A 27301-nucleotide genomic window follows, 5' to 3' on the forward strand; every position below is an offset into this window, starting at 1 on the left:
AAATTGCTGGACAACCAGGTTCAACACGTGAGCCATACAAGGCACGTGTGTGACATTGCCCCGGCGAAGGGCCGCACCCAGGTTTGCAGCATTGTCGCACACGGCCTTCCCTGGTTTCAGGTCCAGTGGAGACAACCATTCATGAAATTGGTTCTCCAGAGCTGACCACAACTCCTCAGCTGTGTGACTCACATTTCCCAGACATTTCAATGTAAAAACCGCCTGATGACGTTGAGCCCTACTGACAGCATAGTAAGGAGGTGTGCAGGATCCCTTCTGCGCAGTTAGAAAGCTTGTGGCATGACCAGACAGGCTTTGGGTGCAGGTGGAAGACCGAGAGGAGGTTGAGGAGGCAGAAGCAGTGGAGGAAAAATGACATAAAGAGGATTGACGCACAACTCGTGGGGACGGCAAGACTTGGACAGCAGCCCCTTGTCCTGCTGTCACCATAGTTACCCAGTGCCCAGTCAGCGACATGTAACGCCCCTGTCCATGCCTACTCGTCCAAGTGTCTGTGGTGAAATGCACCCTGTCACACACAGAGTTTCTCAAAGAAGCGGTGATGTTGTGTGCGACATGCTGGTGGAGCGCAGGCACACCTTTCTTTGAGAAGTAGTGCCGACTGGGCATCTGGTACTGGGGCACTGCGACGGACATAAGGTCTCGAAAATCCTCTGTGTCCACCAGGCGGAAAGGCAGCATTTCTGTAGCCAAGAGCTTGCAGATGGTGAAATTCAACCTCTTAGCTTTCTCATGGCTAGGAGGAAATGGTCTTTTACTTGTCCACATCTGAGGGACCGAGGGCTGGCTATTGTGCTTAGACGGGGTTGATAAGGGTGTCCCCGGCAAACTGCCGGTCTGTGAGGAAGATGCAGGCGGACATGTTAGGTTGCCTTGATCCAAAGGTGGTGCTATCGATGTCGGACAGCGCTCAAGACCAGCTGGTGTTACCACCTCCAAAGAAAATGATGACCTGCCAATCACGCTGGCTGTTGCGGGTAAAGAGGTGGCAGGTCTGCGCCCCAAAACAGGTGTGACTGCTGTCCCCCCAGTCACAGAGGATGAAGAGGCCGCGGATGCACAAGATATGGCAGACGGTGGTTGGCCCGGCCGGCTAGACCGCATTGTAGCACACTGAGCTTCCCACTGCAACTTATGCTTCATGTCCATGTGCCGGTTCATGCATGAAGTACTCAAACTATGTATTTTTTGGCCTCTACTTAGCTTTTGCTGACAAATGTTACAGATAACACGAGTTGGGTCATCTTTATCGATCTGAAAAAATGCCCAGGCTATGCAAGGCTTAGCACCCATGCGACCTGAAGAGCCACCACGACTTGTGGTGAGAGGCAGAGTTGTGTTTGAGGATGCAGTTGTTGACGTGCTTCCAGTACTACGTCTCTGTCCAGGAAGGCGCAACCTGACCTCGTCGTCACTAGCATCTTCCTCCACCTCCTCTGCTGACCTCATCTCTTGGCTGACTGTGGGTTGACAGTAAGTGGGATCTCCGACCTCATCATCATCACCCTGTGCGTTATCACACCCGTCGTCCTCAGAGCCAACCTGTTCCTGCCCTGACAAAAAACTAAAGTTGTCGCTCCAATCAGGTATTTGAGTCTTATCATCGTCTTCCTCATTGTCTCCACCAACAGGAGTTACAGTTTGGGAATGAGGGTCTACATTATGGTCAGAACCTTCTGCGTCTGGTCCTGGATCCGACTCATAAAGATTCTGGGCATCAGTGCAGATCATTTCCTCGTCTGGATTCACAGAAGCGCTGGAGTCAACCTCTGATTCCCAGGCTATAGTATGAGTAAACAGCTCTGCAGACTCAACCATCTGTTCTACCTCATACTCAGACGGGCAGCTGGAGATTTGGGAGCTGTGAGGAAGCAAGTGCGATTTGGGTGACACCTTTGAGGACTGGAGTATTTGTGATGTTGAAGTTGATGTGGAGGAGAGCCCACTTAAAGGAGCACTTGATATCCGTTGAAGCACCTGCTGTTTTTGTGCCTCATCTGGAATTTGTAGCGATTGGCGTGGCCGTAAGAAAGGGATCTTATCACATTGTCCGCTAAAAGAAGTAGACATTTTAGTTTGGCTGGAAGATGGTCTTTCTTCTGCACCTACCCCACGGACACAACCTTTTTTCCCCTTCCCAACACGCCTATTCCCCTTTCCACCAGCAGCAGGCCTTTTTCCACTCATTTTGGTGGTTAACTAATTCACAACTCTGGAGTTGTTTGCACAAAAAAACAATGGATGGTAACCGAGCAGAGCTGAGTGGCCAAACTGTGGTATTAGGCCAAAACTATTGGCTGGGTTAGATGCAGAAAAAAATTATTTTTAATTTGCAACCTGATGGAGGTCAGTATAGATGGACTAATAGACCAAGTCCCACACACTGCTAGAAGCCCAAATATTTTTTCAGAGCTAGATGCAGAAAAAAATTATTTTTAATTTGCAACCTGATGGAGGTCAGTATAGATGGACTAATAGACCAAGTCCCACACACCGCTAGAAGCCCAAATATTTTTTCAGAGCTAGATGCAGAAAATTTTTTTATTCAATTTGCAACCTGATGGAGGTCAGTATAGATGGACTAATAGACCAAGTCCCACACACTGCTAGAAGCCCAAATATTTTTTCAGAGCTAGATGCAGAAAAAAATTATTTTTAATTTGCAACCTGATGGAGGTCAGTATAGATGGACTAATAGACCAAGTCCCACACACTGCTAGAAGCCCAAATATTTTTTCAGAGCTAGATGCAGAAAAAAATTATTTTTAATTTGCAACCTGATGGAGGTCAGTATAGATGGACTAATAGACCAAGTCCCACACACCGCTAGAAGCCCAAATATTTTTTCAGAGCTAGATGCAGAAATTTTTTTTATTCAATTTGCAACCTGATGGAGGTCAGTATAGATGGACTAATAGACCAAGTCCCACACACCGCTAGAAGCCCAAATATTTTTTCAGAGCTAGATGCAGAAAAAAATTATTTTTAATTTGCAACCTGATGGAGGTCAGTATAGATGGACTAATAGACCAAGTCCCACACACCGCTAGAAGCCCAAATATTTTTTCAGAGCTAGATGCAGAAAAAAATTATATTCAGTTTGCAACCTGATGGAGGTCAGTATAGATGGACTAATAGAATGATGCTATGCCCAAAAGATTTTACTTCACTAGGTGCAGTAAAAAAATTGGTATTCTATACACAGGTGTTATATCTTGCAACACAGATAGGCTACTCCACTGACTAACACACTCTGCAATAGGCCAAAAAGGATTAGCTTTGCTAGATTCAGCCAAATGCTGTGAAAAAAACTTGCACAGCACTGGCACAGACCTGCCTGGCAAAAACTGATAGGAACTGATGTAACCTAGTCCTGAAAAGGACTCCAATTACAATTAGTCTTTACTCCCACAATCTATCTATTTAAGAGCACAGACCTGCCTGATAAAAGTCGTAGGAAATGCTGTAACCTAGTCCTTAAAAGGACTGCAATCACAACTATTCCCTACTCCCAAGCTATCTGTAGATTTGTGCGAAAATTGGCTTGAAATTAACAAGGTATAGCGCACACAGCAACAGCGGTGCCGTCTAACACGCAGCTGCAGCAGTGAGAAAATGGTGGCGACGGGGAAAATGGCTTGGTCTTATAGGGCAAGGACATGTGACATACACTGCCAATGACACATGCCCTTGCTTGTGTGAAAAAAAGCACTTCGCTCCGTGTGTGCGCTGCTGATAGGCTGACAGACTGCACCTCCCCACTGTAAATGCGGGAAAGAGAAAAAAAAATGGAGATCTTCATTGTTCCTGCAGAGATCCATCCCCTGCCCCTCCCCCCGCCCCGCTGTACACTCAAACTGCGTATTAACATTAATTTTCATCATTACTGAGAAAAAATCCAGTTATGATTTTGGTGCACGAACAGTTATCGAACATAACCTCGAACAGCCGAATTTTTCTCAAATTGTTCGTGTTCGCCGACCGGCTCGAACACCGCCCAAAACAGCTCGAATTTGAGATTGGCGAACAGTTCGAGTAGAACAACGCTCATCTCTAGTTGTGGGTTCAAGTCCTGGGGAGACTGACAAAATAAAAGAGAAAATGGCATGAGTGACCCTACAAAGACCCCCCTCCTTCCCGCTAATGATAAAGTAATATTCCAGAATTGACAGCCCATTTAAGTCACCTGTGGCATAAAGATAGAAACACGCCGCCTAGTGAGTTTCTCCCTATATACAGTACTACACCATATGCTCCATTTCTATAAGTTTGGTGCAGTTTCTTGCTGAGCTTCTACTAATCAGGGGTTTTTTGATATCAACCAGGGAATATATGGACGACTGTTTGTATGGATTGTGGAGAAAATCAATGCCGCTATTTACAGACCACTTTCCAATGAACCAAAGGTGATCAGGAGATCCATCGGTCTGCTGGATATATTTGGGTTTGAGAACTTCACTGTAAACAGGTAATGACAGAGGAACTACGGTATTTACCTGTCTTTTGTCCTTTTATCTACTGTGGGTTTTTTACTCACTTGGGTGCGATAGGAGGCAAATAGAAAGCCATAAAAGTCCATGTCGTTTTATTACTTCATAAACCAAAAAGCAGAAAGGAAAACAAACAACCTTTAGTTCAGGCAAACAAAGCAAAGTGTCCTTTAAGCAAGTCTCTGCTTAACCAGTCCTGTGGGCACACAGGCTAGGTAGCATCCAGTATCCTGGCTCGGTCTGGAGACAACCACAACACGCAGGAAGCCTTCTCCCTCCAAACACACAGACCATGTTACAAACAAACGGCCTCCATTTTATATGCTGTTAACCACACCAAGAGGTGAGGTATGTGGGTCGTTGGACCCGCCCAACTCTCCAAGCTACCCATAACCCGGTCCCAGGTGCACCAAACAGTCCTCTCAGTGCTTACGTGCACTAGAGCAACACTGCGGGTTACATCACAGAGGACAGCCATCTCTGTGACACATACCTCCCATCGACTATGCGACCGTTAGCCACCTTACACTATGTATTGTATCTGTTATCTACTTTTCTCTTTAGCAGAATAGAATAAAATCTGTTTTTCTATTTTAGCTTTGAGCAGCTTTGCATAAACTTTGCCAACGAGAACCTGCAGCAATTCTTCGTCCGTCACGTCTTTAAGCTGGAGCAGGAGGAATACAACTTGGAGAACATCAACTGGCAGCACATCGAGTTCACCGACAACCAGGACGCCCTGGACATGATCGCCATCAAGCCCATGAACATTATCTCACTTATTGATGAAGAGAGCAAATTCCCAAAGGTAGTGGAAGGCTTGGATGTCCACTCCGATCTTTACTTTAGGCCTCATGCAGAAGTCAGTTTTTCTCACGTACTAGATCAACAGACTGATTATTTTGGTCCAAGTGTCATCAATTTTTCTCACACATGGAGATAAAAAAGTTTCTTTACCTTCTCGTTTCCGACACTCCATGAAACTTGAACCCCACTCTGATGTCCTGTGAGTGCAGTCCGATTTTTTTCACTGATCCATCGACTTGCATTGCTCTTTTTGATTCGACCCTTGGATCAAAACCAGACATGTCTCCGCAATTTTCCACAGATCATTTGGTCCGTGAAAGATCACAGACATAGGACTGGCCCCATAGACTATAGGTACGAGTGCTGTCCATGAAAAACTCGGATAGCAATCATACGTGAAAAGTGGATGTCTGAATGAGGCCTAACTCCCTGCAATGATCGTGTCCCATACATCAGCCACATGACCGCTGCAACCAATCACTGACTCAGCGGTGATGGCAGCATTTACACTATGTGACGCCTGAGGACAGTGATTGGCTGCATCTGTCCTGTAAATGACATTGGAGATGGAGTAGACATAGACAGGTGGAGACCACCAAAGGAGCAGAGAATAGAAAAGAAAACCCCTTTGATTTGAGGATCCCTGTTGTAGGGCAATGAAGTGGGGGCTGGGAGGTGAGAAGAATAAATTGAAGCTGATACCCAACTATAGGCGCTGCTCCCCCATAGTCCGTGAAAGAAACACTGTGCACTGGATCAGTCCTCTCTGTATTTCCGGAGCGCTCTGCCCGATCATCAAGGGGAGAGGTCAGGGAGTCAATATAGAGGTCGGCCTTCCCTGAGCGGAGGATACGCTGCTGTATGAATGTCATTGTGGTTCTCGTTCTCAGGGTACAGACACCACCATGCTGAACAAACTCAACTCTCAGCACAAGCTCAACACCTTCTACATCCCCCCGAAAAACAGCTACGAGACGCAGTTTGGGATCAATCACTTTGCCGGGATCGTATACTATGAAACAAGAGGTGAGTAAATCTGCCATCTCCGGGTACACTGCAGGTTTATGTGTGTTATGGTCTGTCTATCCATCCCATATCTATCTATCTATCTATCTATCTATCCATCCCATATCTATCTATCTATCTATCTATCTATCTATCTATCTATCTATCCATCCCATATCTATCTATCTATCTATTATCTATCTATCTATCTATCCATCCCATATCTATCTATCTATCTACAGTGGCATGTAAAAGTCTGGGCACCCCTGGTCAAAATTCCCGTCATTGTGAACAGTTAAGCAAGTTGAAGATGAAATGATCTCTAAAAGGCCCTAAAGTTAAAGATGTAAAGATGATTCCTTTGTATTTTAGGCAAAATACTGTATATATATATATATATTTTCATCTTTTACATTTTAAAAAGTACAAAAAATAAAATTGCCCAATGCAAAAGTTCGGGCACCCTGCATGGTTAGTACCTAGTAGCGCCCCCTTTTGCAAGTATCACAGCTTGTAAACGCTTTTTGTAGCCAGATAAGAGTCTTTCAATTCTTGTTTGAGGGATTTCCATCCATTCTTCCTCGGAATATTCTTCCATTTCTGTGAGATTCCTGGGTCGTCTTGCATGCTCTGCTATTTTGAGATCTAGCCACAAATTTTCAATGATGTTCAGATCAGGGGACTGTGAGGGCCATTGTAAAACCTTCAGCTTGCGCCTTTTGAGGTCGTCTATTGTGGATTGTGACGTGTGTTTATGATCATTATCCATTTGTAGAAGCCATCCTCGTTTCAGCTTTCTTACAGATGGTGTTATGTTTATATCAAAAATTTGTTGAAATGTCATTGAATCCATTCTTCCCTCTACCCGTGAAATGTTTCCTGTGCCATTGGCTTCAACACAACCCTAAAGCATGATTGATCCAACCCCATGCTTAATTGTTGGCGAGATGTTTTTTTCCTGAAATTCTGTGCCCTTTTTTCTCCACACATACCTTTAATCATTGTGACCAAAGAGATCTATTTTACCTCATCGGTCCACAGGACTTGTTTTCAAAATGCATCAGGCTTGTTTCAATGTTCTTTTGCACTTCTGATGCTGAATTTTATGGTGAGGATGCAGGAGAGGTTTTCTTCTCATGTCTCTCCCATGAAGTCCATATTTGTGCAGGTGTCTCTGAACAGTAGAACAATGTACCACAACTGCAGAGTTTGCTAAATCTTTCTGAAGGTCTTTTGCAGTCAAGCGGGGGTTCTGATTTGCCTCTCTAACAATTCTACAAGCAGCTCTCAGTGACATTTTGCTTGGTCTTCCAGACCTTATCTTGACCTCCACTGTTCCTGGTAACTGCTATTTCTTAATTACATTTCGAACTGAGGAAAGGGCAACTTGAGAACACTTTTTATCTTCTTCTAGCCTTCTCCTGCTTTGTGGCCTCCACCATTTTCTGAGTGCTCGGCAGCTGCTTAGAAGAACCCATGGCTGCTGTCTTTTGGCACAAGGTTAGAGGAGGTTGGGATTTTATAAAGCTGAGAAATCTGCATCACCTGACCTTTCCTAATGATGATAGTGACCAAGCCATAACCCTAACAGATTAATTAACGTCTGAAACCTTGGTCAAAGTCATCTGAGCACACAAATCTCCAAGGGTGCCCAAACATTTGCATCGGCCCAGTTTCCTTTTTGTAATTTTTAAAATGTAAAAAATAACAATATTTTTTTTTTTGCCTAAAATACCAAGGAAATGTGTCATCTTTACCTTTAGGCCTTTTTGGAGCATTTCATCTTCAACTGTTCAGAATAACATTCATTTTGACCAGGGGTGCCCAAACTTTTAAATGTTACTGTGTCTGTCTATCTATCTATCTATTATCTATCTATCTATTATCTATCTATCTATTATCTATCTATCTATCTACAGTATCTATCTATCTATCTATCTATCTATTATCTATCTATCTATTATCTATCTATCTATCTATCTATCATCTATTATCTATCTATTATCTATCATCTATCTATCTATTATCTATCTATCTATCTATTATCTATCTATTATCTATCTATTATCTATCTATCTATTATCTATCTATTATCTATCTATCTATTATCTATCTATCTATCTATTATCTATCTACCGTGTTTCCCCGAAAGTAAGGCCCTGTCTTACATTAATTTTACCCCCAAAAGTCCCACCCTGCCTTACTTTCGGGGGGTGCCCTACATTGGCGGACCCCCCCCCCCCCCGAAACCCCCCACCCTGCCTTACTTTCGGGGGGGTCTTACTTTCGAGGAAACACGGTATCGTACCGGTACCGTACACACACTGACACATACAGCCCCATACGGCACCCATACACATACCGTACACACACACACACACAGAGAGAGTTTCGGAACTTACCGTTACTTTCCTTCTGTTTCGATCTCCTCTGCGGTGCCGGGCTGACGATTCGGATGCCGGGGAAGCTGGACCAATCGGAGCGAGCCTGTAGGCGGTGACGTTGCAGCTGATTCGGCCAATCAGCTGCGAGCCGGCTGACTGGCCAATCACAGCTCGAGCTGGTGGCCAGCAAGGACTAGGGAGCCTGTGACGAACAGGCTGATCGGCCAATCAGCCTTACATTCCCCGCTCCCCCCCCCCCCCCGCTACCCTGCCTTACAATCGGGGGGTGCCCTACATTGGCGGACCCCCCGAAACCCCCCACCCTGCCTTACTTTCGGGGGGGCCTTACTTTCGGGGAAACACGGTATCTATTATCTATCTATTATCTATCTATCTATCTATCATCTATCCATATCTATATATCTATCTATTATCTATCTATCTATTATCTATCTATCTATCTATCATCTATCTATCTATCTATTATCTATCTATCTATTATCTATCTATTATCTATCTATCTATTATCTATCTATTATCTATCTATTATCTATCTATCTATCATCTATCCATATCTATCTATCTATTATCTATCTATCTATCTATCATCTATCTATCTATCTATTATCTATCATCTATCTATTATCTATCTATCTATTATCTATCTATCTATTATCTATCTATTATCTATCTATTATCTATCTATCTATTATCTATCTATTATCTATCTATCTATTATCTATCTATTATCTATCTATCTATTATCTATCTATTATCTATCTATTATCTATCTATCTATCTATTATCTATCTATTATCTATCTATCTATCTATCTATTATCTATCTATTATCTATCTATCTATCTATCTATTATCTATCTATCCGTCTATCTACAGTAATACATTTACATTATCTGTTAATTCCCTAAGAGCATCATGAACCATTGACAAAATAGAATAAGAAAAAAGTGTGAAACGTATCACAAATGACAAAAAACACATACAGTATGAGCAATACAAGCATTATAGATAATCACACTATAATATAATATTCATGCCCTCGCATAATATAATACTGTGTGTATAACACAGTGCAAAATAATGCAATACAACGTAACATGATGTAACTAATATGAGTCATACAATATATATAAATATACTCACACAATACAATTTAATGCTCATGTTTTCAGATAACATAATACAGCTAAAAAACAACAACCATACAATATAAAATAATACAACATATAGAAACTAACACTACAGTGTAACACCACAGACCACAACGTAATCCAGCATAGCGCTATAGGACGACGTGACATAATCCAGCATAGCGCTATAGGACGTGACATAATCCAGCATAGCGCTATAGGACGTGACATAATCCAGCATAGCGCTATAGGACGACGTGACATAATCCAGCATAGCGCTATAGGACGTGACATAATCCAGCATAGCGCTATAGGACATGACATAATCCAGCATAGCGCTATAGGACGTGACATAATCCAGCATAGCGCTACAGGACGTGAAATAATCCAGCATAGCGCTATAGGACGTGACATAATCCAGCATAGCGCTATAGGACGTGACATAATCCAGCATAGCGCTATAGGACGTGGCATAATCCAGCATAGCGCTATAGGACGTGACATAATCCAGCATAGCGCTATAGGACGTGACCTAATCCAGCATAGCGCTATAGGACGTGACATAATCCAGCATAGCGCTATAGGACATGACATAATCCAGCATAGCGCTATAGGACATGACATAATCCAACATTGCGCTATAGGACATGGCATAATCCAGCATAGCGCTATAGAACATGACATAATCCAGCATAGCGCTATAGGACATGACATAATCCAACATTGCGCTATAGGACGTGGCATAATCCAGCATAGCGCTATAGGACGTGACATAATCCAGCATAGCGCTATAGGACGTGACATAATCCAGCATAGCGCTATAGGACGTGACATAATCCAGCATAGCGCTATAGGACGTGACATAATCCAGCATAGCGCTATAGGACGTGACATAATCCAGCATAGCGCTATAGGACGTGACATAATCCAGCATAGCGCTATAGGACGTGACATAATCCAGCATAGCGCTATAGGACGTGACATAATCCAGCATAGCGCTATAGGACGTGACATAATCCAGCATAGCGCTATAGGACGTGACATAATCCAGCATAGCGCTATAGGATGTGACATAATCCAGCATAGCGCTATAGGACGTGACATAATCCAGCATAGCGCTATAGGACGTGACATAATCCAGCATAGCGCTATAGGACGTGACATAATCCAGCATAGCGCTATAGGACGTGACATAATCCAGCATAGCGCTATAGGATGTGACATAATCCAGCATAGCGCTATAGGACGTGACATAATCCAGCATAGCGCTATAGGACGTGACATAATCCAGCATAGCGCTATAGGATGTGACATAATCCAGCATAGCGCTATAGGACGTGACATAATCCAGTTTAGCGCTGCACACTGCAATCCTCTGTGGTACATTGTAATACAAGATATTGGTGACATTTCAGGATTCCTGGAGAAGAATCGGGACACTCTTCATGGAGACATCATACAGCTCGTCCACTCGTCAAAGAATAAATTCATCAAGCAGATATTTCAGGCTGATGTGGCGATGGTAACTATCCGTATGTCCATATGTACAATGTGCGTGTGATGGGGACCGGAGCTGTTCATGTATATGTGTAAGACAAGAACCCAGTGTACACCCTATAAGACCTACTGTTACAGTTGTGCTCAAAAGTTTGCATACCCCGGCAGAATTTTTGCTTTCTTGGGCTTGTTTCAGAGAATATGAATGATAACAAAAAAATCTTTTCTCCACTCATGGTTATTGGTTGGGTGAAGCCATTTATTGTCAAACTACTGTGTTTTCTCTTTTTAACTCTTAATGACAACCAAAAACACCCAAATGACCCTGATCAAAAGTTCACATACCCCAGTTCTTAATACCGTGTATTGCCCCTCTAACATCAATGACAGCTTGAAGTCTTTTGTGGTAGTTGTGGATGAGGTTATTTTCTCAGATGGTAAAGCTGCCCATTCTTCTTGGCAAAAAGCTTCCAGTTCCTGTAAATTCCTGGGCGGTCTAGCATGAACCGCGCGCTTGAGATCTCCCCAGAGTGGCTCAATGATATTGAGGTCAGGAGACTGAGATGGCCACTCCAGAACCTTCACTTTGTTCTGCTGTAGCCAATGACAGGTCGACTTGGCCTTGTGTTTTGGATTGTTGTCATGTTGGAACATGTAAGTACGTCCCATGCGCAGCTTCCGGGCTGATAAGTGCAAATTTGCCTCCAGTATTTGCTGATTCATTTTTCCTTCAACTTTTACCAAGTTTCCTGTGCCTTTGTAGCTTACACATCCCCAAACATCAGAGATCCACCTCCATGCTTTACTGTAGGAATGGTGTTCCTTTCATCATAGGCCTTGTTGACCTCTCTCCAAATGTAACGTTTATGGTTGTGGACAAAAAGTTCAATTTTGATCTCATCACTCCAAATTACCTTGTTTCAGAAGTTTTGAGGGTTGTCTCTGTGCTGTTTGGCGTATTGTAGGCGAGATACTTTGTGGCATTTGCACAGTAATGGCTTTCTTCTGGCGACTCGACCATGAAGCCCAGTTTTCTTCAAGTGTCTCCTTATTGTGCATCTTGAAACAGACACACCGCTAGTTTTCAGAGAGTCCTGAATTTCAGCTGATGTCATTTGTGGGTTTTTCTTTGCATTCCGAATAATTTTCTTGGCAGTTGTGGCCGAAATATTAGTTTGTCTGCCTGACCGTGGTTTGGTTTTTACAGAGCCCCTGATTTTCCATTTGTTAATCACAGTTTGAACGCTGCTGACTGGCATTATCAATTCCTTGTATATTTTTTTGTATCCCTTTCCTGTGTTACACAGTTCAACTACCTTTTCCCGTAGATCCGTTGACAATTCTTTTGCTTTCCCCATAACTCACAATCCAGAAACATCAGTGGCTGGATGAAAGATGCAAGAGTCTGTCTGGATCCCAGAAACTCACTCAGCTTTTATGCACAAACACTGATTACAAGCAAACAGGTCACACGTGAGGATGTTACCTTTAATAGCCATTCAAACAAATTTGTGTCAGATTCTGTGCATGTTATCAGGCCAAAATCACCAGGGTATGTGAACTTTTGATCAGGGTCATTTGGATGTTTTTGGTTGTCATTAAGATTTAAAAAGAGAAAACACAGTAGTTTGACAATAAATTGCTTCACCCAACCAATAACCATGAGCGGAGAAAAAGTTATTTTGTTATCATTCATATTCTCTGAAACAAGGCCAAGAAAGCAAAAATGCTGCCGGGGTATGTAAACTTTTGAGCACAAATGTATATCTGTATATGAGGGTACAGGATAATAACACTGGCACTCGGGGTACAGGATAATGTTACTGACACTCGGGGTACAGAATAATGACAATGACACTCGGGGTACAGGATAATGATGCTGATACTCGGGGTACAGGATAATGACACTGACAGTCAGGGTACAGGATAATGACACTGACTCTTGGGGTACAGGATAATGACACTGACAGTCGGGGTACAGGATAATGACACTGACTCTTGGGGTACAGGATAATGACACTTGGGGTACAGGATAATGACACTGACACTCGAGGTACAGGAAAATGACGCTGACACTCGGGGTACAGGATAATGATGCTGACACTTGGGGTACAAGATAATAACACGGACACTCGGGGTACAGGATAATGACACTCGGGGTACAGGATAATGACACTCGGGGTACAGGATAATGACACTGACACTGGGGGTACAAGATAATAACATGGACACTCGGAGTACAGGATAATGACACTGACACTCGGAGTACAGGAAAATGACACTGACACTCGGAGTACAGGATAATGACGCTGACACTCGGGGTACAGGATAATGACACTGACACTCGGGGTACAGGATAATGACACTGACACTCGGGGTACAGGATAATGACACTGACACTCGGGGTACAGGAAAATGACACTGACACTCGGGGTACAGGAAAATGACACTGACACTCAGGGTACAGGATAATCGCACTGACACTCGGGGTACAGGATAATGACACTGACACTCGGGGTACAGGATAATGACACTGACACTCAGGGTACAGGATAATGACACTGACACTCGGGGTACAGGATAATGACACTGACACTGGGGGTACAGGATAATGACGCTGACACTTGGGGTACAGGATAATGACGCTGACACTCGGGGTACAGGATAATGACACTGACACTCGGGGTACAGGATAATGACACTGACACTTGGGGAACAGGATAATGACACTGACACTCGGGGTACAGGATAATGACACTGACACTCGGGGTACAGGATAATGACACTGACACTGGGGGTACAGGATAATGACACTGACACTGGGGGTACAGGATAATGACACTGACACTTGGGGTACAGGATAATGACGCTGACACTCGGGGTACAGGATAATGACGCTGACACTCGGGGTACAGGATAATGACACTGACACTTGGGGAACAGGATAATGACACTGACACTCGGGGTACAGGATAATGACACTGACACTCGGGGAACAGGATAATGACACTGACACTCGGGGTACAGGATAATGACACTGACACTGGGGGTACAGGATAATGACACTGACACTTGGGGTACGGGATAATGATGCTGACACTCGGGGTACAGGATAATGACGCTGACACTCGGGGTACAGGATAATGACACTGACACTGGGGGTACAGGATAATGACACTGACACTTGGGGTACGGGATAATGATGCTGACACTCGGGGTACAGGATAATGACACTGACACTCGGGGTACAGGACAATGACACTGACACTCGGGGTACAGGACAGTGACACTGACACTCGGGGTACAGGACAGTGACACTGACACTCGGGGTACAGGACAGTGACAGGCACAATTAGTTATTCTGGGTATTTCCGTGGTTGGGTGTTTCTTGACGCTGTACACACAGGGACATTGTGTAACAATAATCTGCTGATTAGATAACCTTGTCCTCAGTAACTCCATGTTGCCCTCTGGGTGACACTTATGTCTTCACAACTGCTAATCGCCTTATACTGACCAGTCTCCTGTCTGTTTCTCTGTCTTCTCCGCTTTGCCCCTGTCCTGTAGTTTCTCTGTGGCTATTTCAGCAGTGCTTTTGGCCAATCATCTTCCCTTCCTGCAAAGGTAAAGAAAGGTCTCTGCTCCTCTCTCCCGTCACTTGTACTGTGAAGCATTCGTTCCTCTGTATCCGTATTATTATATTCTTTGTAGTGATTCTCATAGAGCGATGCCATTAACATCACCAATCACATATGACAACATAATACAGGACAATATAATGTAACACTATATAATACAGCATAATACAGTATAATATAACACAGCACAACATAATACAGTATAATGTAATACAACACAAAATAAAGCAGCATAGCATAATACAGCACTACATAATACAGTATAACATAATACAAATATCACACGTCACCCACTACACATATAGGTAGAGGGAAAATAGAGTATAGACAGTATTGTATTAAACAAAATCTTTTATTAAATCCATTAAAAAGAAAAATACATTTAAAATTAAGCAGGAGGAAAATTATTCAGCACCAGGGTTCAAATATAGGTCTCAATCCTATAGAATAAATTGACATGAATATATTTATGTTATTACTGATGTAGAGGATATATTCAATAAATCATTGAGTCTAGGTTTTTTACTCATAAAGTGCAACTATTGATAAAGTGTCTAGTGCCATTAGCTGAAAATAAACTTTCTAGATTCAGAATTTTGCAGCTTATAAAGTGTCTCGATTGCAAGAATGAAACTTGTGCTCCTCGGTCTTCCATTTCTTCCCATCCTCGAGGCTGTGGCCAGAGGAAGTGAATGGAGCGCCAGGTCTTGAAGGTGCCCTGTGTCTCCACTGAAGATAGCCCAACGTAATACATCATAATATCCCCAAAAATAATATACGCAGTGTGTAAAGTGATCCTCCATCACCAGTAACAAGTCCCATCACTGTATCATGTCTCGATTTGCAGAACCTGACTACCACAAATCTCATGCGGAGGTCTGTAATGTACAGATGTAGCAGCTCCGCACCAGCTCAGGTTTTCTCGTTCACTTTGCAAATGGTGTATGTGACGCACCCCTGGGCCTGTGTCGCACAGCGTTGCTCATGCAGGAGCTTACCCGGAGCCGGATCTGTTGAGGGTTGTAGTCTCGTGGCGGTGACCCGGTCCGTGCCCAGGGAGTCAGACTAAGTGGCGTTGTATTAGCGGTAGATGTTGGACGACTACGCCACCCGTTGAATGCAGCTATGGAGCTGCCGCTGCAGGGCAGACCGCTGAGGCCGGTGGTAGGATTGTGCAGCGTGATAGTATCACCCCCAACGGGAGGGGTATGGCCTCAGGGCAGCCGACGTAGATGATGGGGGTAGCAGGAATCACTCAGAGACGATGCGGTGTAGTTCAGGGTCTTTACTGGTGATAAAGATAGACCCTCCCGGAGTACTGGCTAGCGATCGAGGCCTGGTCAGTCCTTGAGCAGATGGGATCTCCCCTGGCCAGGCGGAGTTGTAGGCCTCCCAAACTGACTGTACTCTTCTGGCTACCTTGCTAGAAGCGGATATAAGTAGCCCACGTCCCTGAGTGTACCGTGTGGTGCTCACCCGTATGGCCGGTGACTCGGGGCCTTCTAGTGGCGTCCACTCCACGACGGCGGTGCTGGTCCCACGCGTGTGACCGTGCCTTCGGGTTTCTTGGCCAGAGGACCTGAAATCCCCTGCCGGGCGGTTTCTGCTGCTGGGTAAAGATTAGTCCCCACAGCCTCGGACTCCGGGTCCGGTGATAGCTTCTCAGTCAGGGCGAGCTCTGCAGCTGCCAGCCCCTGACTCCTTATAGCTCTGCTCCCACAGAGCTCCTGATGTTCTTTTCCTATATCTGCTGCTCTTCTCTGTCTCTACTTCTTCTCTACACACTAACCCTGCCTCAGCCCTAGGTTTATATAGGGGAAGTTCTTCCCCTCCCAGGACTGGGCAGGAGGTGTGGCATGCATAGGATCCCTGACCAAGAGACCTCCCACCTGCTCTCAGACATAACATTGCTGTTACTGTGGAAACCAGACCCCTGGGGTGCCACATTCCCCCCTAGTGAAATTTAGTACTCCGGGACTAAACATATTTTTAGAAAAACATAACAAGGTTTAAACAATAATAATACAATAAGAAAAACACATAAAGATGGTTACGGCGTGTCCGCAACCGGGTGCAGTTTTGAAGAAAAGCAAGGTGTCCATTTCACCAAAACAGGGAGACGTAACCAGGTAGGGGTCTGTCCTGCCCCGAGTCCTTAACAGTCTTTAGTCCATTCCTAGGTTACGCTCCAACCAATTGTACAAGGATTCCCGGTAAATCCACCAAGGACTCCTAAAAATAACTAGAAACACATAATTATTTACAAGTAACAGACAGGTGACCACAAATAAAACAATTTAAACACTTCAAATCCTCCAACGTGCGGGTAACTGGCCTCTAGTGGCCCTAGTGGACCTACGGAGCTGACTGTCTGGCCCTGAACTACAGGGTGTAGGAGCTGTCAAGGGTAAACTGGGCAGCTGTCTACGGGCTCTTTGGCTCACTAGGGGTACGGCAGGCTCACTATGAGCAGAGGGTTGATCCTCCTGTTCTGCTTGTGTGGAGTCTGCTGCCTCCTGGACCGGCTGCTCTTCCAGCTCTACCTGTTGCTCCGTAGGCACTTGGGATGCTGGTTGGAGGAACGTGAGGACGGGTACCACAACTGCACCATTGACTTGAGTCCAGGACCGAGGGAAGTCTCCGAGCACAGTACTAACCATATCTTCCCTTTCCTCTACGGGTCGAGGGCCTTCTTGCTCTCCTTCTGGATTCCGTAGCTGTTCGGGACACTTCTTCAGGTGATCCCGGGATACAATGGCTGTGGTTTCCCCTCCGTCTTTACTGATGGTACAAACCTTTGGGTTGTCGTGGCTTGAGGGCAGTACGGTGTACGGGTCCTTCTCCCACTGGTCGTCCAACTTGTGGAGCCGTCTCTTCCTCTTCAAGACCTGCTCTCCGGGTACCAGGGGAACAGCGGGAGCATACTGGTTGTAAGTTTTCTCTTGTCTTTCCCTAGCGAGACAGAGACTTCGCTCCACGCTCTCCTGTACTTTCCGGTACTGCTGCTGCCTCTCTGTGTCCCAGTCTGCTTCCGGTGAAGTGTCCTCGGGTGTCAGGACTCCCATCTCCAGGTCAACCGGTAGCTTACCAGGCCTTGCCCTCATTAGGTAAGCCGGGGTACAGTTGGTGGAACCTACAGGGATGTAGTTGTATAGGTCCACCAGGTCGGGCAGCTTCTCAGGCCACAGACTGCGTTCTTCCAGGGGCAACGTTTTCAGAAGATCCATTACCACCTGGTTCATTTTCTCACAAAGTCCATTAGTTTGTGGATGATAGGGTGTCGTCCTTATCTTCCGGCAGCCATACAGATTGCAGAATTCCTGGAAGACCTCCGCTTCAAAGGCAGGTCCCTGGTCCGTCAGCACTTGGTCCGGATACCCGTGTGGACGGCAGAAGTGCTGCTGGAAGGCTCTAGCTGCTGTTTGAGCTGTTAAGTCCTTAACGGGGACGACAACCAAGAACCGGGAGTAATGATCCACAATGGTTAACGCGTTGACGTAGCCACTTCTGCTTGGGGTCAGTTTTACATGATCCAAGGCTACCAGTTCCAACGGCTGCTTGGTGACGATGGACTGAAGGGGGGTCTTCTGGCTGGCACGGTCCTTCCTTCTTAGGTTGCACGGGCCACAGTCTCTGCACCACCTCTCGATGGTTCCCCTCATGCCTACCCAGTGGAACCTCCCGCGCAGCAGGAACTCCAGCTTCTTCCATCCGAAGTGTCCAGCCCCGTCGTGGTATGCCTCCATCACCATGGCTGCGTCTCTTCGTGGCACCACTACTTGCCAGATTAGTTCATGCGTCCGGGAGTTAACCATTCTGCGGCACAACTTCCCCTTGTAAAGGAACAGTCGACTCTTCTCAGCCCACAGTTGTTTGGCTTCCTCCGGAGCGTCTGGGTCAAGGCGAGCCTCTGGCCGAGTCAGCATCTCCTTCACCAGTCGGACGGCAGGGTCACTGTCTTGCGTTTCCTCCCAGTTGTAGTGAGGCAAGGGGTTAAACGTAGCGGCTTGCTTACTCCTTACCCGATGGGAATACTGGATAGTCCCATGACGGTGGAACGCGGGGAGTTCGACTTCTTCCAGTCCCTCTGGATCTTCTCCTACGTCCGGTAGGTTTGGCATCCTGGACAGGGCGTCCGCGTTGGTATTGGAGCGTCCTGCCCGGTATTTGATTGTGAACTCGTAGTTGGACAGACGGGCCATCCATCTCTGCTCTAGGGCACCGAGTCTTGCCGTGTCCAGGTGTGTCAACGGGTTGTTATCCGTGTACACGGTGAACCGGGAAGAAGCGAGGTAGTGCTTAAAGCGTTCGGTGACTGCCCACACCACTGCCAGGAACTCTAGCTTAAATGAGCTGTAATTCTCAGGGTTTCTTTCGGTGGGTCGCAGTTTTCGACTGGCGTAAGCGATTACTCGTTCTTTCCCCTGCTGGATCTGGGACAGTACGGCTCCTAGCCCGATGTTACTTGCGTCGGTGTAGAGGATAAAGGGCTGGCTGTAATCAGGGTACGCCAGGATTTCATCCCCCGTGAGGGCCATCTTCAGCTGGCGGAAGGACTCTTCTTCTAACTTCTCCCATTTGAAGGGCGGCTTCTGGTTCTTGGCCTTCCGGGACTGGCCTATCAGGAGGTCCTGCATAGGAGCTGCCTTTTTGGTGAAACCGGGGATGAATCTGCGGTAATAGCCTACCAACCCGAGGAACTGCCGCACTTCCTTTACACTGGAGGGACTTGGCCATTCCTTAATTGCGGTGATCTTATCAGGGTCGGGAGCCACTCCGTCAGCGCTCAGCACGTGTCCCAGGTACTGCACCTTTGGTTTTAGGAGGTGACACTTGGAGGGTTTTACCTTTAGGCCGTAGTTTGCCAGAGCTTCGAACACTTCCGCCAGGTGTTTCAGGTGGTCCTCATAAGTCTTGGAATATACGATGACATCGTCCAGGTACAACAGGACCGTCTCGAAGTTTCTGTGGCCCAGACAGCACTCCATTAATCGTTGAAAGGTTCCTGGTGCGTTACAGAGTCCGAACGGCATGCAGGTAAACTCGCTAAGTCCCATCGGGGTGGTGAATGCGGTCTTCTCCCGGTCCGCCTCTGCTACAGGAACCTGCCAGTACCCGCTAGTGAGATCCAAGGTAGAGAAAAAGTTAGCAGATCTTAAAGCAGCCAAAGACTCCTCTATCCTTGGTAAGGGGTACGCATCCTTGTGTGTGATACGGTTGATTTTCCGGTAATCTACACACATCCTCATGGTGTTGTCTTTCTTTTTGACTAAGACTAGTGGAGCTGCCCAGGGGCTACAGCTATCCCTGATCACCCCAGCCTCCTTCATGTCCCTAAGCATCCCCTTGGCGTGTTGGTAGTGTGCAGGGGGTACGGGTCGATACCTCTCTTTTATGGGAAGATGGTCTCCCGTGGGGATGTGGTGTTCTACCCCCTTGACTCGCCCGAAGTCTAACGGGTGTTTACTAAACACTCTCTCGTACTCTTGAACCACCCGATAGACTCCCTGTCTCTGGTGTGAGGGAGTGGAGTCAGTACCCAAATGTAGTTGCTGACACCAGTCCTCCATTGTTTCCTTAGAGCCATTACCTTCCTCCGGGGAAGATGGAGGCAAGGGTTCTACGGACTGTATGGAATTTTGATTGATGGTATACAATTTGGCTAGCGTGGCATACCGGGGCAGGTACACTTCCCTCTTCCCGATATTTATTATGCGAACGGGCACCCTCCCATGGCGTACATTGACCACCCCCCGTGCTGTCAAAATGGTGGGCCTACTGTCTGAGTAAACTGGTTCTACCATTGCCTGGTAATCTCTACCTCTCAGACCAATAGCTGCCCGGCACCAAATCATCATTTCACTTTTTGGGGGCATGGCAATAGGGAAAGGGTCACACATTCTTACGCTACCAATCTCACCACCGGAGAGTTCTATCTGTTGCCGTCGCATCAGTGCCCGGATCTCTTTCTGGAGCACTCGCTGCTGGCCGGAGCTGGCGTTCTTGGCAACCTGCTGTAAAAGGAAAATCACCTCTGCAAGACAATTTTCAATTACATTAGTTCCTAGAGTTATCTTTGGGTGACTCTCGTGCTTGTCAATGTCTACAATGATCAGTCCCTGTGCCGCCAGTTCAACTCTACCGATTTTAATGGTCACCTCTTTAAATCCAATCTGTGGCACGGGCTGACCATTGCTGGCGATGATACTCAAATCGTCGTCAGGGTAGCGGGTGATATCCGAGTCATTCCAGTACTGCTTGAAGAGCACGTACGGGATAGTGGTAGCCTGTGACCCGGTGTCCAGTAGGGCACTCATAGGGATGCCATCCAGTACCACAGGCAAGACTGGACGTCCTCCCACATATTTGTCGCGCCAGTTCGATGGGCCTGATGATCTTTTTCCTGGGGTTTGGCCCTCTACCCCAGGTTGTGCCAGTTTAAAGGACAGTACCTTGCCATATGTCCGGGTTGATTGCAGCGGCGGCAGATGGGTTGTCCGTCCTCGTTGTATCGGTCGCTGGGTCTTCCTCTGGCCGGTGGGGTCCTCCTTGGTCGACGCCACGGGATGTCCTCCGGTCCGGATGCCAGCTGGATCTTCCCTGGAGTGGAAACCTGTAAAGACTGCACAGTTCGGGTTAGCGCGGCAACACTTTTAGCTAGCTCTTGGACCTGATGGTGCAGGTCTGGAGCCGGGTCATTGTTCAAAGCCTGCGCATCAGCTCCCACAGGCCCTGCAGACAAGGGCGCCGCCTCCTGGTGGTAAGTGGTAGTGGGGCGTCTGTGGGTCACAACGCCACCTGGTGCCGGTTCTCGGAGCACCCGGATGGCTCTGTCCTTGAACTGTGCAAATCCCAGATGAGGGTCCTGTAAGGCCATTGCCCGCAACTGGGTTCGGTGGGCATTGCAATATAAACCCTCTATAAATTGTTCAGTCAACAGCCTGTCCTCGTCTCCCACGCCGTCAGGGTCGGTCTGCTTAATGGCTCTCAGGGCCTCTTGTAGGTTCAGGGCATAGTCCCTTATACTCTCGTGTACTCGCTGCTTCCACCCGTAGAATCTAAGCTTGATCTCGGCTGAGGTGCGGGTATCAAAGGTGTCCCTCAGCCGGGTTAGTATCCCTGCAACAGTCCTCCCCCCAGGTGGCCAGGACTTTACCTCCCTTTGGGCTGCCCCGGTTAATTGGGCCACCAGGATGCTCACTTTTTGCTCTTCTGTGAGGGGATACACCTGGAAGAGGCTATCCAGCTTTTCTCTAAAGTCATGCAGGGTATGTGACTCCCCTGAGTACTGGGGTAGCCAGGCCGCTCCCGGGATATAGGGCATGGTGAAAGGCATGACTGCAGCAGCGGTGGCGCTGGCGGGGGTTGAGGCAGTGAAGCTCTCCTCCGTATCCGACATCTTCCTCCCCCCTAGTGGACCGTGGCCTACCTTGCGATGATCCTCTTCCGTAGGCCGCGGCTCCGCAGTGGATCGTCAGGGTTGAGGACCTTCCGTCGCGCTCCTGTGACGTCGGCGTCTGCTGGGCTCCTTCCAGGACCTTACGCAACGTCCGGACGTGAGGCGGGGCTTCAGTTCTCGCGCGCTTTCGGAGTCCACGCCCCACTTCTTCCCGCGCGGCGTCTTCAAGATGGCGTCCAACGGCGGGAAAACTCCACGGATGGCGGGAAGAAGGCAGAAGATGGCGCCGGATGGCGGGAAAACTTCGCGAATGGCGGGAAGAAGGTAGAAGATGGCGCCGGATGGCGGGAAACCTCCACGGATGGCGGGAATCTTCACCACTGGTAAGTTTGAACAGTCTTTTTCAGGCACGCAGTACCCGGTGGTTGCGGGCACGAGATCCTGCCGACTACGCCAAAAGTTGACGCACCCCTGGGCCTGTGTCGCACAGCGTTGCGCATGCAGGAGCTTACCCGGAGCCGGATCTGTTGAGGATTGTAGTCTCGTGGCGGTGACCCGGTCCGTGCCCAGGGAGTCAGACTAAGTGGCGTTGTATTAGCGGTAGATGTTGGACGACTACGCCACCCGTTGAATGCAGCGAAGGAGCTGCCGCTGCAGGGCAGACCGCTGAGGCCGGTGGTAGGATTGTGCAGCGTGATAGTATCACCCCCAACGGGAGGGGTATGGCCTCAGGGCAGCCGACGTAGATGATGGGGGTAGCAGGAATCACTCAGAGACGATGCGGTGTAGTTCAGGGTCTTTACTGGTGATAAAGATAGACCCTCCCGGAGTACTGGCTAGCGATCGGGGCCTGGTCAGTCCTTGAGCAGATGGGATCTCCCCTGGCCAGGCGGAGTTGTAGGCCTCCCAAACTGACTGTACTCTTCTGGCTACCTTGCTAGAGGCGGGTATAAGTAGCCCACGTCCCTGAGTGTACCGTGTGGTGCTCACCCGTATGGCCGGTGACTCGGGGCCTTCTAGTGGCGTCCGCTCCACGACGGCGGTGCTGGTCCCACGCGTGTGACCGTGCCTTCGGGTTTCTTGGCCAGAGGACCTGAAATCCCCTGCCGGGCGGTTTCTGCTGCTGGGTAAAGATTAGTCCCCACAGCCTCGGACTCCGGGTCCGGTGATAGCTTCTCAGTCAGGGCGAGCTCTGCAGCTGCCAGCCCCTGACTCCTTATAGCTCTGCTCCCACAGAGCTCCTGATGTTCTTTTCCTATATCTGCTGCTCTTCTCTGTCTCTACTTCTTCTCTACACACTAACCCTGCCTCAGCCCTAGGTTTATATAGGGGAAGTTCTTCCCCTCCCAGGACTGGGCAGGAGGTGTGGCATGCATAGGATCCCTGACCAAGAGACCTCCCACCTGCTCTCAGACATAACATTGCTGTTACTGTGGAAACCAGACCCCTGGGGTGCCACATATGATCCCTCTAGAACTAAGTTGGCATCTGCTACATCTGCACCAATGATTGTCACAAACCTGGGGGGTCACCATGAGTATAAACCCACTGCCAACAGGTAAGGCAACGACGAGGAGGAACCAGTGCTCTGCATACAAGAACGACTATTTCTGTATGTCTCATTCATTACTGACAGAGTGAAGGTTGCTGAACGGCCCCGGCTGTCCTCAGTGCCCGTGTTTTTTCCTGTTTTCCCTTTTCCGGAAATTCAACTTTATTGCATCTCTGTGATAATGACTCTTTTATCAGTGCTTTTGAAGACACAACTTTTGGCCTTTAAAGGGGTTGTCTAGGACTTCCTTATTGATGGCATGTCCTTAGGATAGGTCACCAGAACCATTTCGGTGGGAGTTAAACACCCACCACCCCCCCACCGATCAGCTGTGTGCAGCATGATTGGGAGTACGCTGGAACAGCACAGCTCCGTACACCTTAGTGACAATACATGGCCAAGGCAGAGTGACTTGTTGGTGCTTTTTTTGGCACATTTTTTTATTTATTTTGCTTGCTTATACAACGCCATCATATTTCACAGAGCTTTAGAGATATTGTCATCTTCGTCCCCATTGGCACTCACTCTTTGGAGAGTGGGAGGAAACTTGATATAAACACAAGGAGAACACGAAGACTCTTTGCAGAAGTTGTCTTTGGTGTGATTTGAACCAAAGCTACAGTGCCAACCTCTGAACCCCATGCCCAACTTGCACACAGACCTCCTCAGTCGCCCAAAAAATCCATAGGGTGATGCAGAAAATAGGGAACTGTAAGGAGGGGAAGGAGGGAGATGCAGCTGCAGTGCTCCGCCCTCGCTGAGCGTGTGATGCTGTGATAGGGCGATATCTTAATATTATATAAAAGTGATCTCTGATTATTTTGATTTTCGCTGTAGAAACCCTTTTTTCTTTGGACCTTTGGGCTTCCCCCCCCAAGTCCATAAAATTTAGCTCACATTGCCGATCTCAGGATCAGTGTGTGTGTGTGTATATATATATATATATATATATATATATATATATATATATATATATACAGTACAGACCAAAAGTTTGGACACACCTTCTCATTTAAAGATTTTTCTGTATTTTCATGACTTTGAAAATTGTACATTCACACTGAAGGCATCAAAACTATGAATTAACACATGTGGAATTATATACTTAACAAAAAAGTGTGAAACAACTGAAAATATGTCTTATATTCTAGGTTCCTCAAAGTAGCCACCTTTTGCTTTGATGACTGCTTTGCACACTCTTGGCATTCTCTTGATGAACTTCAAGAGGTAGTCACCGGAAATGGTTTTCACTTCACAGGTGTGCCCTGTCAGGTTTAATAAGTGGGATTTCTTGCCTTATAAATGGGGTTGGGTCCATCAGTTGTGTTGTGCAGAAGTCAGGGGGATACACAGCTGATAGTCCTACTGAATAGACTGTTAGAATTTGTATTATGGCAAGAAAAAAGCAGCTAAGTAAAGAAAAACGAGTGGCCATCATTACTTTAAGAAATGAAGGTCAGTCAGTCTGAAAAATTGGGCAAACTTTGAAAGTGTCCCCAAGTGCAGTTGCAAAAACGATCAAGCGCTACAAAGAAACTGGCTCACATGAGGACCGCCCCAGGAAAGGAAGACCAAGAGTCACCTCTGCTTCTGAGGATAAGTTTATCCGAGTCACCAGCCTCAGAAATCGCAGGTGCAAAGCAGCTCAGATTAGAGACCAGGTCTATGCCACACGAGTTCTAGCAGCAGACACATCTCTACAACAACTGTTAAGAGGAGACTTTGTGCAGCAGGCCTTCATGGTAAAATAGCTGCTAGGAAACCACTGCTAAGGACAGGCAACAAACAGAAGAGACTTGTTTGGGCTAAAGAACACGGGGAATGGACATTAGTGTGCTTTGGTCTGATGAGTCCAAATTTGAGATCTTTGATTCCAACCACCGTGTCTTTGTGCGACACAGAAAAGGTGAACGGATGGACTCTACACGCCTGGTTCCCACCGTGAAGCATGGAGGAGGAGGTGTGATGGTGTGGGGGGGCTTTGCTGGTGACACTGTTGGGGATTTATTCAAAATTGAAGGCATACTGAACCAGCATGGCCACCACAGCATCTTGCAGCGCATGCTATTCCATCCGGTTTGCGTTTAGTTGGACCATCATTTATTTTTCAACAGGACAATGACCCCAAACACATCTCCAGGCTCTGTAAGGGCTATTTGACCAAGAAGGAGAGTGATGGGGGGCTACGCCAGATGACCTGGCCTCCACAGTCACCAGACCTGAACCCAATCGAGAGGGTTTGGGGTGAGCTGGACCGCAGAGTGAAGGCAAAAGGGCCAACAAGTGCTAAGCATCTCTGGGAACTCCTTCAAGATTGTTGGAAGACCATTTCCGGTGACTACCTCTTGAAGCTCATCAAGAGAATGCCAAGAGTGTGCAAAGCCGTCATCAAAGCAAAAGATGGCTACTTTGAAGAACCTAGAATATAAGACATATTTTCAGTTGTTTCACACTTTTTTGTTAAGTATATAATTCCACATGTGGTAATTCATAGTTTTGATGCCTTCAGTGTGAATGTACAATTTTCAAAGTCATGAAAATACAGAAAAATCTTTAAATGAGAAGGTGTGTCCAAACTTTTGGTCTGTACTGTATATATATATATATATATATATATATATATGTATATATAAAATGCGTTTAGTACAAAGTGTAGTTTTTATTTGGGAGGCATTTACTTGAGTAGACGCCGAAGGGGTCCTGGTGCTTTGGTGACACATGAGATGATTGGTGCAATGGTGGCGGTCTTTATGAGGGGCTTTTTTTGATGCAAAGTTAAAGGGCACGGAGAGCATCACAGCTTCATGGAGTCAATGGAGAATTGTTATTTATGTCCGTACAAATATATCACTGCATGTTTGTGTGAGCGTGATGTAGTGTGTGCAATCCTAGAAACACACAATGCATGGAACAATATATGGTAGCAGTGTTTCCTGTGGTCCCGGCAGTGCAGCGGTTACTCCAGGTTGTAGATTTGCCTCTTTGCCAACTCTCTGGCCGTTTTTCCCATGGTCCCAGCAGTGCAGGGGTTATTCTTGAGTTGCAGATTTGCCCTATTACCCCCACGACCATATTTCCAGCGGTCCTGGCAGTGCAAGGGTTATACCAGGGTTGTAGATTTGCCCCTCTGCCCTCTTTTGACAGTGTTTCCTGTGGTCCTAGTAGTACAGGGGTTACTTAGAGGTTGTAGAATTGCAACTCTGCCCCCTCCGGCATTGTTTCCTATCATATTGGCAGTACATGAGTTACTCTGGGTTATAGATTTGTCCCTCTGTCTCCTCCGGTAGTCTTTCCTGTGGTCCTGGCAGTGCAGGGGTTACTCCGTTGTTGTAAATTTGCAGCTTTGCCCCCTCTGGCT

At 46.8% G+C, this 27301-nt stretch overlaps 1 protein-coding gene across 5 annotated transcripts in view; it reads left to right on the plus strand.

Moving 5' to 3' along the window:
• Positions 1-27301, plus strand: part of MYO7A (myosin VIIA) — a 454077-nt gene that overhangs the window by 250216 nt on the left and 176560 nt on the right. For 3 of the 5 annotated variants that reach the window (XM_073661638.1, XM_073661622.1, XM_073661628.1), the window contains 5 exons: positions 4347-4489; positions 5109-5319; positions 6209-6344; positions 11273-11379; positions 14922-14978. In XM_073661638.1, coding sequence (XP_073517739.1) covers positions 4347-4489; positions 5109-5319; positions 6209-6344; positions 11273-11379; positions 14922-14978 — 654 coding nt within the window. The remainder of the gene's footprint in view (positions 1-4346; positions 4490-5108; positions 5320-6208; positions 6345-11272; positions 11380-14921; positions 14979-27301) is intronic. The other 2 variants (XM_073661633.1, XM_073661646.1) reach the window with 1 other exon arrangement.

Source organism: Phyllobates terribilis, unplaced genomic scaffold (genome assembly GCF_046119375.1).
Source record: "Phyllobates terribilis strain yellow unplaced genomic scaffold, ASM4611937v1 Scaffold_2__4_contigs__length_985480577, whole genome shotgun sequence".
NCBI classification, from domain to species: Eukaryota; Metazoa; Chordata; class Amphibia; order Anura; family Dendrobatidae; genus Phyllobates; species Phyllobates terribilis.